Source organism: Accipiter gentilis, chromosome Z (assembly GCF_929443795.1).
Source record: "Accipiter gentilis chromosome Z, bAccGen1.1, whole genome shotgun sequence".
Classification (NCBI taxonomy): domain Eukaryota; kingdom Metazoa; phylum Chordata; class Aves; order Accipitriformes; family Accipitridae; genus Astur; species Astur gentilis.
Window position 1 is genome coordinate 77259409 of NC_064919.1, and position 14445 is coordinate 77273853.

General features: G+C 45.2%; 1 protein-coding gene across 4 annotated transcripts in view; it reads left to right on the forward strand.

Annotated features, from left to right (window-relative positions):
• PDZD2 (PDZ domain containing 2) overlaps window positions 1-14445 on the forward strand; it is a 143960-nt gene that overhangs the window by 78346 nt on the left and 51169 nt on the right. For 2 of the 4 annotated variants that reach the window (XM_049795717.1, XM_049795718.1), the window contains exons 3-5: window positions 9018-9160; window positions 9820-9952; window positions 12070-12240. The exons of 1 other annotated variant lie outside the window; for it this stretch is intronic. In XM_049795717.1, the coding sequence (XP_049651674.1) occupies window positions 9018-9160; window positions 9820-9952; window positions 12070-12240 (447 nt within the window). Of the gene's footprint in view, window positions 1-6108; window positions 6175-9017; window positions 9161-9819; window positions 9953-12069; window positions 12241-14445 lie in introns of those variants that run through there. One more of the 4 variants, XM_049795721.1, reaches the window with a different exon arrangement.

The window sequence follows — 14445 nt, forward strand, 5'->3', positions numbered from 1 at the left end:
CTGCAACTGCGCGGCAGTGGTTGGTTTCGTGTTATCAGCAGCTCTCTTCTTTGTTTGAGCCCATTAGTGCTTTCTTATTAAGATGGCTGGTCTTGGGAAAGGATGAATGCTTTTGAATTGCATTTTGCTTTGTAGTTGGGAGAGGCTGACAACCTTAGCATTGGTAAGCAACCTTAGCAACCTGACAATTAGCATTGGTAAATGCCAGCCTTACCTTGCGTTTTGGTTAATGGAAAATGTTCCTTATCTTGCCAAGCAGAAGAGGAAGGCTAATAGCACGTTACGGGAATCAAAACATGAGGCTTGAAATAATGTACTAGCTTTAAGCATTTTACTATTTTTTTAAACGTGATGGAGAAAAATAATTTCTCATCCACTTGCTGTACCAAAATGAAAACTTCCCTGTGAGCAAGGTACTCCACTGAAGCTACTGAAGTTAAGTTGCTTTACATCAACTTTTTTGGCAACCTAAGCAGTAATTATTGTTTCATCAAGGCTTTCATGGGACTCTTATATGATGCATGTTTTAGACATAAATAACTCTATTTTTAGTTTTTTAATGTAGACACTTCTACTCATCTAAAGGCCTTTCTCAGAATCTGTTTCTGTTCTTAACGTCTTTTTATCTGTTGTGTTTGCTTCCAACTTTCATTAACATGAATCCTGGGGCTATCTACTGTCTTGAAGTTTTAATGTGCACTGTGATAAGCACGTCTTCCATCTCTCTTGCCTTTTTTGGGTTGTAAACTCTCTTACGGACAAGGGCTGCCTTTTAATTGTAGCTGAACAGCACTGACAAAACATGGCCTTGCTTTTGCTTGGGGTTTTAGGAAGTGCTTTGATGTAACTAGTAGTGAAATTACAGTTAATTTTTTTTGCTGCCAGTTATGTTCCACCTTGCCATAAAACAACTGTCGTCACAACTTTCTGGGGTTAAGACTCACTCGCTGACAAATTTTTTCAACTGACTTACGGTTTTGCCTTTCTTTGGCGTGATTTAAGTGATAGCTACAGCTGTGGTAGCTGTAGATTTTAATTTTCAATAGCAATCTGTCCTTTTATTCCGGTTTTGGACTGAATTTTCCAAGGGTGCAGTGGAGCGTTGGGTGTAGACATAGTCTGGTAATGGGTAAGTTGTAATGAGTTAGTTTTAACGTGTCATCTTGAAACAGGGTCCTCACTCTTGGAAATGAGCTACCCCCAAAGGCAGCACAGATACGCATGAGGTTGTGTTACAGGAGGTCTCAGGCATGCTCAGCTATCACAAACCGTAGGTGAGAGCACCAGTATGAAAGCATTTCCCACCTACACAAAAAGTGTTTTTTCCATTTCGCATATGGTATTAAAGATACAGCAAACCCACAACTGGAATGCAAAGGACTGGCTTTAGCTGAAATGTAAGTTCACACCATTTTATGTTTTAATCATTAAGTGCGAATGCTTGAAACCAAGTGGACGTGCCTAAAAATAGAGTACGCTGTTTGCTTAGGTGCTGGAATGTTTCAGGTGTTAGTTGCGATTATAAAGCTACATGCATTTAATTTTTGAGGCAGGGTGCTGAAACCACTGAGCAAACCCAAAGGATGCCGATGATCCTGATGCCGACAGATGTAATACCACTCCCCACAAGAGACCCCTCTTTAGCTGATACGGGAGAGTGGTAACTTCCTCCAGGACAGACTTTAATCTGCTGCAGGCAGCAAGGGTGTTTTCTGAGAAACTTCAAACTAACCAGCCAGCCATTCCCAACAGCCCAGCAAGAGAATGAGCCTGGGCAAGATACTCAAGAGAATGCAAACACCTCGTAACCCTTAAAAGCCTGAGCTCCCCAGGGGCGGTTGCTGGTCCAAAACCCCCCAGGGTCAGCGACAGCTGAGAAATCCTTTGGCTGATCTTGCAATAAAGCTTCAATTGACGCCAGGAGGGGAGCAGCCTGGAGAGGTGCAATCCAGATGGTGATGGCTCAGGATGACAAATGACTCCAGCAGATTTTTGTAAGGGGTGATGATGTAGTTCAGGTGCTTGCAATGGCTGATAAAATGTTTAAAGCCCTTGCCAAGGAAATGATGTCAACAAGCAGTCTGTCTCAGGAGATGGGTCCCTGGGGGACAGTCTGTATTAAGTCACAGAATTTTCATCCACTCTGCTGTGATGCCTGTTTTGTATATTTTAATTATGTGTTTGTGTTTGGGGGAGGGTGTGTTTTTGCTTTTGACTGTTCCCCAGGCTTTATCTCCTAGGATGCTTCTCTTTCTATGGGGAAAGTACTCGCATTTCAGTGCAAGGATGCCAAACGTCTGGCGGCCGTTTGTCCAAACAAGGGGACTTGTTAGATCAGCAGTGGACACTTGAATGCAATTGCAGTTGTGTCTGTGCTGCTGGCTCCTACTTATCTTGAGGGCATTTAAAGTTCACATGGTCAACACTGTGTAATTCATGTGAAGGGCTACTTGGGTTTGGGTTTTTTTTCTTCTCTTTCAAGTGGTGTGGGAGACACCCACTTGCATGGCTTGCATCATCCAGAGGTAGAAGCCAAAGGCTTCAGTGGCTCGGTGCTAAGAAACTTTCATAGGCAGTAGGAACGGACAAAGAACTCCTGTCCTGGAATAATTTATTGATAAAGGAATTTAGACTTCTTTTCCCCTGCTTTTGATTTGTCTTGGAGTTGTTTAGTTTGCTTGTACAACAATGAAAACAAAACCCAAGGTAGCAGATGAAAGCAGGACTCCTGCTGTCAGATCAGCCTTAAAAATAACCTGGTTAAGATCAGATGAAAAATATATTCATTATCCACTAATGAAATAATTGCTTTGTTAAGAATCTGCAAAAATCAGATTTTGGCATGATTTTCTAGTGCTGAGTCATTCACACTGATATCTGTGATGTGAAGAGTGATGGCTTTTGACTGTGTCTTGAGATTGATGCGTTTGATGTACTCACCTGGTATGTGATCACGCAAGTTAATTCCCCAGCTACTGATCCGTCTCTCCCACCTGCCTGCTGGGGAATGGGAATAGTGGGAGGAGGCATGATTTGACCCAAGGTGGGGCAGGCAACTGGGAGCAGTGCTTTTAATTTATCCCACATCAGTGAAGGATGCTGGTATGGCAATCCCAGTATACTCCCTGTTCCCATCGAGGAGGATGCTACAGTGGTTGTTCCTTGAAGGCAGTTGCTTATATGCTGGTCTGAATGTGCTGCATTGCTGTTTGGGAGACTTTGCGCTGGTTCCGTGCTGGTTTTCAGCTGTGTGCGATCAGCATGTTGGCTCCCAGCTCCTATGAAGCCTATTGAAGTCACTTTTTTTTAATTCATGAAACTTAGAACTTTTTCTTGAGTGTCACATTTCCAAAACAGCTTCGTGGCCAGTGAGGAAGAGCTCACTGTTTGCTTCTGCTGTTCCTATGGGCAAAACCTGTGAAGTTTGTAAGTGGGAAACAGTCCCTGCAGACAGACAGTAAAAAATCGACGTTGAAATGCAGAGGGATGGAGGGAGACATACCGTGGGCTGTGTTGGGGCCCGTGGCAGTCAGTGTGTGCGTACAGACCTTGCCTGGTTATTGGTATTCTCATCAGGGCTTATCTCTGTTTTTATTTAAAAATTGTTACATATTTACACCAGGTTCTGCTGAATTGCTGCTGTGACAGAAAGTGCTTTTTTGTAGACAACTATTTTACATTTTCCATTTTACTGTCTGGCTTTTTAACTACTTACTGCGTTTCTGTTTTCCATTTGTTTACACCTTGCTCCTGCCAAGCTTTTCTTTAATACAAGATTTCAAAGCAATTTTTCCTTTGTATATATAGATTTGCAGCTTCTTGAACAGGGCGCAGTCAAAATCAGTCAAACCCCTTTAAACTCCCCTGCAATTAGCTGGTGAAAGAAAAGGGGGGGAGGGAAGAACGGCTCCGATGTCTTTTATTTATTTATTTATTTTCCTCAACACTCAGAGGAAAAACGTTCCTTTTTGTTTTATTAATGATGTGCTTATGAAATCGAGCGTTTGATGGTATGCACTTGGAGCAGGCAGAAGGCGAGCTTCCCCACGTTGCGCTGGCAGAGTACTTCCTTTATGATCTGTAGCACGCTAGTTTATTCCAGATGTAGGCTCCCTCTGAACAGAGGCTGCCTGATGTACAATGGCTTCACGGTGGAGAAAGATGGCCTGCAGGGACCCACTTGAAGCTGCCAGCTGTATTCTCTATTCTCACTTGCGGTCTGTTACATAAGATGACCCTTTTTTTTTTTTTTTTTTTTTTTTTTTTTTGCTTGCGATTAATCCAAGTAGAATATTCATACTGTCTTTAAAACATTTTAATTATTTGTAGCTTAGGCACTTTGAAGTTGATCAGCTTCAAGTGGAAAAATCTGGTCCAAAGGGCTGCCTGCTTGAAAGAGCCAAGTTAGGAGGAAAGTTGAGTCACCTAGAAGTGATGTAACTGCAGAGAACAAAGATTAGCCATTAGCCCTACTGCAGCCTGACTTGACCATTTGTGTTTCTGCTTGCTGTGTGGGGGAAGTAAAAAAATGCAGGTCTGGAAGGGACTCAAGAGGTGACCCGGTCTCATCTCCTCTTCTGAGCCCATCTTGGACAAATGTTGGTGCATCATGTCCATGAAACCCTTCTGTTGAGAGGAGCGCACAGTCCCCCTGCGTAGGCAGGTCTGCTGCTGCTCTGGGTTTACAAGCGAAGTCCACAGGGTGCGTCTGAGCAGAGTTAACGTTTACGCTCGGGAGACGGGGACCAAATCTCTAAAGGGGAATTCTGGCTTCTCACTCCTTTGATACACTGCAAGCAAGCACAGATGTCTTTCTGAGTGTCCATCTTGGCCGAATCTCATGTGAATTTCATGGAGTTTTCTGGATTGTCATATACAGGTATTCAGCCCATGTTATCTCATGGGGGGGGGGAGTTCTCAAGTGCTGAGCTGTGTTACTGTGACCTGCCATTGATTAAGGGACATCGGTTGGTCTCCTTAAGCGTGACCAAGAGCCTGGGTATCGCCTTGTCCCTGGCTGCGACAGGAGCTGGTAGTGCCTCTCTCTCTGTCCTTGCTGAGGACATCTGGAGTTTGAGATACCTGACTGGACTCCATCAGCACATCTCTGTGCTTTAAAAGGCACAAAATGCTTTTGCACCGAGAGCTGTGGGTGCACGTGTGCAGATTTATTGTGTCACTTGTGAACGAAGCTGGGGGGATTTTTCTGAGTCTGAAAGGATAGAAAAGTTCAGATGTTAGTTAGGAATATGAAACTGGCAGTGGCCAAGCAGTAACCAGAATTGTGCAGCTGATCAGGGGAGAGCGGTCAGCAGTTAAACTTGTTCTCCTCTGGGCAGGGATTTTGCAGGCTCCAAGGACAGTGACATCAGACCTGCAGACTGCCCAATCTAACTACACTTGAAGTTTCCTTGGGGTTTTCTAAGTCTCTGGAGTGGAGTGAATACACCAGAATCCTAGCGTTCATTTAAAGACTAAGTGAGCTTGTAGTCTTTTGTTTATGAAGGAAAGCTTGAAAATATGATCCTTTAAAAAAATTCAAAATTAAAGACATGCATCACTCTGCTTTTTTTTTTTTTCTTCTTTTTTTTAAAAGCATTAGAATTTGTGTTGTTGAACCTGAGAATCTCTAATAACTCAATAAAACTGGTTTTATGTAAAATTTAAATGCATTTACAAATCCTTGGAATTGGCACAAAACTCTACTATTAAGGTTTTCCTGTGATGGAGTCACATAAAATGCACATAAAAAGCAGCAGCCTTTCCTAGATGGTTGTGATGTATCCCATGCTGCTCCATGCAAAAGAGGTAGCAGCTTTGTGGGTAGGGGAAGGGGTTCTGCTGATCACCCCTTTTCTCCAAGAGGCCTCAAGCAAAGGCTAGCAATCTGCTTTTTAATACTTAGCTTTCAAAATCTCGGAGTGATGTACGTCGGAGGTATGTGTGTATTGGTGGGGGACGTTTGCTTTGTAGCACGTGGTTAAATGAAGAGCTATGAATGTTTTATGAAGAGGAGAAGAACAGTGAGGGGATCTGATTTCCAGTCGACGCCAAATTGTTCATTCCTAGTGAAATGCATGCAGCTGACCTGCAGGGACTTGAGGGACAGCCTTTTCTTACACAGGAGATGGTGACCATGTCATTTGAAAATGAGTGAAAGAAATACATATTTGGGTATGTGCCAAATAGTTTTGTTGTCTTTATTGTGGCTGTGTTCTGCCGTCCGTGTTCAGACTGAGTAATGCTTTACTTTGCAAGTGCTTTTGATTTCAGTGTGAGTTCAAGGGGAATAAGATGGTGCTTGCATTAAGAGCAGCAGAGTCTTGCCATTTGCTGCTGTTAAGTGCTTTGCTATGTAAATGAGTATTTGAGAGTGGGTCAGTTAAGAATAAATCCGGGATTTGTTTTTTCTTTTAATAAGATGTGTGATAGTGAGGAGTGCTGAGGAATGCAAGCTAGGTGCTGCACGTCATGGGCCTTTGCATAACTCGCGTTCCAAAAAGCTTTTGCAAGCCATTAAATGCAATTTTATGACTGCATTGTTAAAATTTATGGGAGGGTCTGCTTCCAAACTGAGTTTAACAACGGGACACTCGGAGTGGCATCTTGTGAGGAGAATAGATGGTCATCGTTCCAGCCTGGGCTTGGTTGGGGGAGGCAGAGAGATTGTATTTCTCTGTTACACTGTTTTCATTATGGGTGCAAGGTATTTTATAGCAATAAAACCTCTCTTGAGCATTTTCATGCTGTAGCTCGGCTCTGTTTTTTAAGTAGATAAATATAGTTGACTCTTGCCCCTGCATTTAACATGGCGTCTCATGTATCACACTATCTCAGAGTATTCTCTGTCCTGACATGTCCTGTTTTTCAGGAGGAGACTGGGCTTTTATCAATGTGCTGAGGATCCCAGTTAAACCTGTTGGGATATTGCCCATGTGCATGACTTTCAAGCTAACAAATTACCCACAGATGTATATGTTTTCAGTTTTCAAACTTTGGGGTTACCTCTTAAGACACCTGGTTTGTTTTTCCTGTTTCTCCTACTTGTGGTCTAGGGGCTGTGTAACATGATTATGATTATTTTTCACTTTGTTCTTAAGATACTGGTGTAGATACTGGCCTCTTTGTTCCTGTATCTAAAAACCTCATCTTGCATTGCATTTAGAAGTTTCAGCATAGGGCCCCAGTGATCAGGTAAAAAAAAGGACATTTTCTTCACTTAATAATAAAGGCTCTGATAAACAACATTGGCCTAAAATCTGCAGGTTGCTGCCACAACCCTTGGCTTTGCCGATATATTTAACAGTTCCCCTTCTCAGAAACAAGCAGCAAATTGTACGTGCTCTTCACAGTTTGGCATGAAATTTTAATCATCTTTGCTACTTGGGCATTTGTGTGCTGCAAGAACATTACTTGTGTGCGTAACAGAGCCAGTCAGAAATAGCTGACCCAGTGCCCAGTGACTACAACACATGGCCTAAAAATTGCCTCCAAATTATGCATTTTGCTGTCTTGCAAGCTTGAAAACTTCCTAGGGTTTCTCATAATTCTGTTATCCTGGTTCTTCCCCCCTCTGAGAGAGTCCCAGCAGTTGTCTTCTGTGTCATGCTTGCTTCTTGTTTTTCTCTTTCCTTTTCTTGCTCTGCTGATGTCTGCCACACTTGTGTTTCCTTGTGCCCAGTCCTGCTGGTAGGACTCATGGAAACTAGTTTTCGTTTTGCATTTCTGAACTGGTTTTGGCTGGGATAGAATTAATTTTCTTCACAGTAGCTAGTATGGGGCTGTGTTTTGGATTTGTGCTGAGAACAGTGTTAATAATGCAGGGATGTTTTCATTACCGCTGAGCAGTGCTTACCCAGAGTCAAGCTTTTTTCTGCTCCTCACCCCTCCACACCAGCGAGCAGGCTGGGGGGGGGGGGGGCACAAAAAATTGGGAGGGGACACAGCTGGGACAGCTGACCCCGACTGACCAGAGGGGTATTCCAGACCATAGGATGTCATGTTCAGCATACAAAGCAGGGGGGATGTTTGGAGTGATGGCGTTTGTCTTCCCAAGTCACCATTACATGTGATGGAGCCCTGCTTTCCTGGAGATGGCTGAACACCTGCCTGCCCATGGGAAGTGGTGAATGGATTCCTGGTTTTGCTTTGCTTGTGTGCATGGCTTTTACTTTACCTATTAAACTGTCTTTATCTCTACCCACGAGTTTTCTCACTTTTACCCCTCTGATTCTCTCCCCCCGTCCCAATGTGGGGGGAGCGAGCGGCTGTGTGGTGCTTAGCTGCCGGCTGGGGTTAAATGATGACAATTTCGTATTGCTCTGGAGTTTGTAAAGCACTTTTTGGAACAATATTTATGATCATTAAAAAAATAATAATAAAAGTATCCTAAATATCGCTTATTACCTTGCTTATACTGAAAAGTTATTCTCTGCGGTGGGTAAATTTATTATTTACAGTCTCTAGAACGGCTGTCTAATAAGAAATATTTGATTGGCAGCTGATAATTTGAAGCTGGTATTTTCTTTCCTATGTCTCAAATCCCGCAAACCCCTCCAGAGAGGGGAAACGCTGCTGTGTGATGCCAGTCTGGTCCCTGCTGCAATAGCAGCTGTGCTACCTGGTGTTCAAGGTCCCCCTTGAACAGCGTCTTGCTCCTCTGCAGCCCTGCACAGCTCATCCTTGAGTTTTGGCGAAGGGGTTTGAGGCTGCTGGTTGCTTTGGGAAGGATCAGGGCATTGAGAGCGGCACCTCTGCGTGGCTCAGAAAAGCTGCAAACAGCCCTGCAAGGAAACTTCTACGTGCTGACCCTGCTCTGTGCTGCCTCCTCCTTTCTGCCTCCTTCGCTTGGACCACAGCTAACCCAGCAAAGCTCAGCAAAAACACCCGTATAGCTTGAGCTATACAGATGTGTGGTGACGGGCAGCAAGGTGCTAAATAGCTCCCTCCTGTACCCTCCCAGCCCTCTCTCGGTGTCCAAATCCAAATTCAAGGACTCTCTGCACGTTTTCTCTCAGCGAGAAGGTTGCCGCATATGGAAGATGCACATCCTGAAGGGGACGGACGGGCTGGGAATCCAGATAACAGGAGGCAGAGGGTCGAAGCGGTGCCCTCACAGCATCATCGTCACCCACGTGGAGGAAGGCGGCTCCGCACACAGGTGAGGTGACAAGTGGTGCCTTCGTGGGAGTGGGTGTGATGGAGCATACGTGGCCATCGCTGTTAGTCAGACTTATGAGACAGGTGGGGGGGGGTTTGTCCTCCCAATGCGTGAGGGTGAGAATATGACATTTTTAGCTTAAAAACTTATTTTTATGATTGGTCACTGAAGCTTCTTCCAGCATGTTTAGTCCAAACTATAGGCAGGTCAAACACTTGCTTCGGGCTGGAGCATAAACCAAGGAGCCTGAGGGCTTGCGGGGCTTTTTCCCCAAGTCCCATTTTGGAAAATGGGCCTTTCCCATGGGATCAGCGGTGGGTGAGTGTGTGTTGTGCAACCCAAGGTGCTCACTGCCAGCCCTGACAGCGGGAAGATGGGGCTCACTGCTGCTCCCTGACCATCTCCAGTGGGGCACAGAGAAGGTTTGAGAGGTCTCAGCCCTGCAAAGAGGGTGAATTGGCTCTGGTTATGACAACGATTTCCTGGGGCCACCTTTCTGAGCCACTCTGTTGGGCAAATAACACTTCATCAACTGATGCAAGCTTAGCGTCAGCCAGATCATGTGTTGTCCATGCCTCCGTGTCCCACCGCGTGCCACCGGAGCCCGGCACTGGGGGAGGACTACCTTGCAGCTCCATGTTCCCGCTCTGTTTCCGCAGGGATGGCAGGCTGACAGCAGGCGACGAGCTCCTCATGATCAACGGGCAGTCGCTGGTTGGGCTCTCCCACCAGGATGCCGTGGCTCTCCTTCGCTCAGCCGCTGGCCTGGTGCAGCTGGTGGTTGCTAGCAAGGTACGGTCCTCTCCTTGGTGGTCTCCTGAACGTACATCCACCAGTTTGTGCTAGTGCTGCGTGGAAAGGGGATCAGAAATATTTTTGATAGGGAATCACGCGTGCGCGTTTGCTCCCCTAAATTTAACGTGCAGCTATGGGAAATGTATCAGTGGCTGCCATAAATCTGTGGCAAATTAGCAGGGTATAGACCAACTTAATGATTTGCTTGTATTGTCACTCTCATTCAGTGTGCAAATGAGTCTGTATTTATTCTTGCAGATGTTACTTAAGTTTTGGCCAAAATAATTTTCTTAAAATACATGGTAAATAAAGCAGGCTGTTCTCAGCCTCTTCTGCTTCCTGCCTGTGTAGCCTCCCTAGCTCTCATCTCTTGTCCTGTCTGTGTGCCTGAGGTCTCTTGATGATGATCTCTTGGCTCGAGTTCCTTATTTTGTCCTTGTTAATAGCTTGGAGTGGAGCTCTTGCAGATAAAGGAGCATGAAATTTCAGGGAAATGAGAGTGGAACTCATTTATCAGTCAGGCTCTTCATTCTGCTTTCATCGCACGAGAGGTTGAGGGGATATTACACAGCGTTTTGTCCTTTGTTTACAAAAATCCTGCCCGCCCCCATTTGCTCTCCTTCCCAGACCACAGCCTGCTGCTCCCCCGCTTGGGTTGGTGCAGGTGTTTGGTGGGCAGCCGATCAGCTCCCGAAAGCGCCCAGGGTCTCAAAGATGGACTTGCCTGCACGTGGGGGACATCAGGGCCTTTGGGGTGATGGCAGGAACATCTTGGGCCAAAGGGACCGCTCGTAAACCTGCATTTCCAGGTGGAGTGTGAAGTGTCAGCAAGCCACTGTGTCAGTAGTTTTAATTTTTTCTTAGCTTCATCTTCAGGTTGCCCCAAACAACCTGATGCAGGTTTAATGTCTGGATGCTTTTATGGCTTCCCGGATGCTTTATGGTCATGTTTTTTGAGAATAGGCTTTATCCCACCATATGCAAAGTGAAGAGCCTGTTACTTCTCTGACCTTTCAGTTAGACAGTGAAGTTCATTGAAGTCCGTCTGTAAACTCACAGACTGGTATTAACCCCACCAGTGTTTATTCTGGAACCAATACGCTTTGACCTGAAGTAGGTACATCTTGTATTTCCTTTAGACAATTGGACTCTTTGCCAAAACACAAGGTGGTAGACGGCATAAATTTCTCTTCAAAATTATTTGCTTGTTCCTGCGATGACTGCATCAAAATAATCGTTGTGAATAAGCTTGCAGCATAAAACTTCACATTCCTGATCAGGCTGTGAATCTGTTGGCCCGTGCTCTGTGGACTTGGACAGTTTTCATGTCCCTGGGAGGAGAACTTGGAAAGGCAAGAGGTGGGGAATCCAGCCTGTGCCGTGTTTCAGGCAGTCTCAGAAAAGGTGTAAATAGGTGAAGTGTTCCCCAGCAGCTCCCTCTGGGCATTATTTGTTGGTGTGGGAAAGCAGCCTTGCAGTTTGGCCTGGTGAGCACTCTTGAACGCAGGATTTGTTCTGAAAGCAATAAAATGAGAGTCTGTCTGGCCACTGCTTTTGGCTGATGCACGTGTTTGCCTCCCAGAAAAGGTGCCAAAGACTGGGAACAGATCCTGAAGCATCAAGACTGGGTTGGTAGAGGATCAGTGGGTCAGTTTTTATTTTGTTCTAAGTAGGGTTGTCACTGTATTATTCTTATGCGTGTAGATAGATAAACGTGTGAAGGGAACATCTGCAAGGAGGGAGCAGGAGCACAGAGTGTGATTCGGGATGCAATGAAATCCGTAACGAGGTCTGTAAACTAGTGAGCTTGCTTGCAGTGACATTTGATAAACCCAAAGTGGGGAGGAGCAGGCTGCTGGGGAAGCATTCATTTTAACTTCTCCTTTATGAAATCTAAATGTTTTAGACGTGTATTGGCCTGCGTTTACTACGTATGCACTTTAAAACCAGGTCTGCTTTTTATAACTGGACCGTAAAAGCTTGAGCACATGGAGGTGTGCGATGAGGGGAGGATTACCAGGGAGCTCTCACTGGGCGGGTGAAATGGAGCAGTTCACCATGACTTCGGTAGTTTTCTGCAACCGATGTAACATATTTTGTTGTCTCTTGGGTAGGAATCTGCTGAAGGGGATTTTCTGAAGTACCCATCCACCAGTTTGCCAGACTTGCTTAGCACTTGCTCAGTCCAAGACTCTGTCTCTTGCACTGACAATAAAGAAAACGAAGAGCCAGAAGAAGAAGAAGATGTGAAAGGAGTGAGTGTGTCTCCTGAAAAACTGGTCGCTGTAAGTGTGGCTTTGGTGTGACGTTTTTGCTCTCTCCCTTGACGCCCGTTTGCATCTGTGGCACTCTCCTGCAGCCTGACACGGGGCAGGTCCTTGGGACGGGGCAATCCCACGCAGCCCTTCTTCGCATGGGATGTGGGTGACAAGCTGAAATGGGGATGGCACCTACCGCAGCATCTGCCATCTCCGCTACTGCGCTGCAGCAAAGCAGCAGCACAGGGAGCAGGAGCTCTCGTGTCCTCCAAGCTATTTGCCAGTCATGGCTTTGTTGTTCTCTCTCCCGCTGGATTATTTTCCACCCATTTCCGCTGCTTTTGTTGGATCTGATGCAAACTCTCTCGCAGTGCTTACATGGTAACACGCTCTTCTTTCCCCTTCTTTTGTAACTAAACTTCTTTAACAGTTTATGATCCAAGTCTTCAAGTTTTTATTTGCTCTGTTGAAGCCAACAGACACTTTTGGGGGGAGGGATATGAATTTCTGGCTGTGAACAGTAACTGAAGTTCTGCTGAATAAATGCTGCCGGTTGATAATCTCACTTGCATTCCCTTCAGGGCTGCATTAAGCAGAGATTAAGTGGATTATTGTTATTTATTTGTAATGTAGCAGCTCTCTGAAACTTCATCAGTGTTCTGGGCCTCTGTTGTATTGTACAGACAAAGAATAAAATGATGTTTGCTACTCTAAAAAGCTTGCAGGCTGGTTTTCCAACAAGGGAAAGCAGGTGGATTCACTTGAAGCTTTTATGTTTTTTTAATTTTCCCTTCTTGTCTTTTTTTCTCCTCTTTTCTGTGGCAATTATAATAAATCTCTTAAACCTTTGAACGGCTCAGACGTGATGCTGGTTTGGTGATTTGTTTTGATTTTGTATTCTTATACTTTCCCTTTTCTGAGCAAAAGACCGCTCTGTGGGACAAGTCTCGTGCTGTAGTCTAGCTGATGCTGGTGTTGACTTCGTACCTGCCTGTTATCTCTGACTTTCTTTGAGTCTATGCTTGTAACAGTCCTCACTCTGACATACCTCTTTACTGTGACAAGTTTTGTTATTTCTGCACTGTCTACTCTTATATGTGCCAGGGTGCCTTTTTGGGGGGAGGAAGAGAAAAACAAATAAATCAGGGATGCTTAGCATGCTGACGGTGTAGTGTTTGTGTGCTAACTTGAGTTAGCACCTGAGCATTCTTTTGGCTATCAAAATACTTTAAATTCTTCTATATATCATGTTTCAAGTTCTGATAATTTTTCATAAGTCTACGGCTCAGCAACACTTAAACATAAAAATCAATTTTGTCAGAAGCTAATTATGTGTGGCTTCAAGGTGCAGGTCCCTGGTGTTCCAGTGGCTCTTTCGGCACACGCTAGGAGTTATTTGTCATTTGGTTTGCTCCTGGCTTTCCAGCCAGGCTCTGCCTGGTTTTCGGCAGTGGCCTTTTTTGTCGGGTTTTTACCTTCCAGATAAATGTAATGCTAGGGGAAGCTTGAGGTAACTGAGGTGCACGCCGCTGCACGCCAGCAGTGCGAGCCTACCCAGAGCCCTTCGGCGTGGACCTGAGTTTGGAACCTGCCCCAATGTCCGTCCCAGTGCCGCTGCAGCTGGCAGCGGTGGTAGCCGAATTCCACGCCAGTTTGATTTGCCTGCCTATCTGGCACTCTCACCCCTGATGGCCATAGCTCTGTGCTTTCATAATGCATCACAGCAATCTGAGTACAATAAACACATTAGAAGAGTAGCAGCAAGATATTTTCTTTTTGTTCTCTTTTCTGTTTCTGTTAATTTTTTTTTGTTGTTGGAGAGGATGTAATTCAGAGGGATGTAATTAGGTATTGGTGACTCTCAGTACCTCTTCTTCTTTTGCTTCAGCTGCACATGAAATCCTCCGTCTTCTAATCCAAAGCACAGCATGTCTTTTGCATTCCTCTGGTAATTGCTGTCTCAGCCTCAGGAGTGCAGACGGGGCTCTCTGCAGCCTGGTGTAGGCAGCCTGTGCGGTGTGGACCCCTCGGCTCTACCCACAGCCTGATCCATCCTCATCAGATCAGGGCAGCCTGAGCTGAGCTGGGCTGTGCAAATCCTGTGTGCCACCAGGCAGGACGTAGGAAGGTAAATGTATGGAAAAGATAAACCACACATGGCTTTTTTCCAACTGGCAAGATGGAAGGGATTTTTCGTAGCAAAGCTTACAAGCCGATTTCAAGGTCAGTATG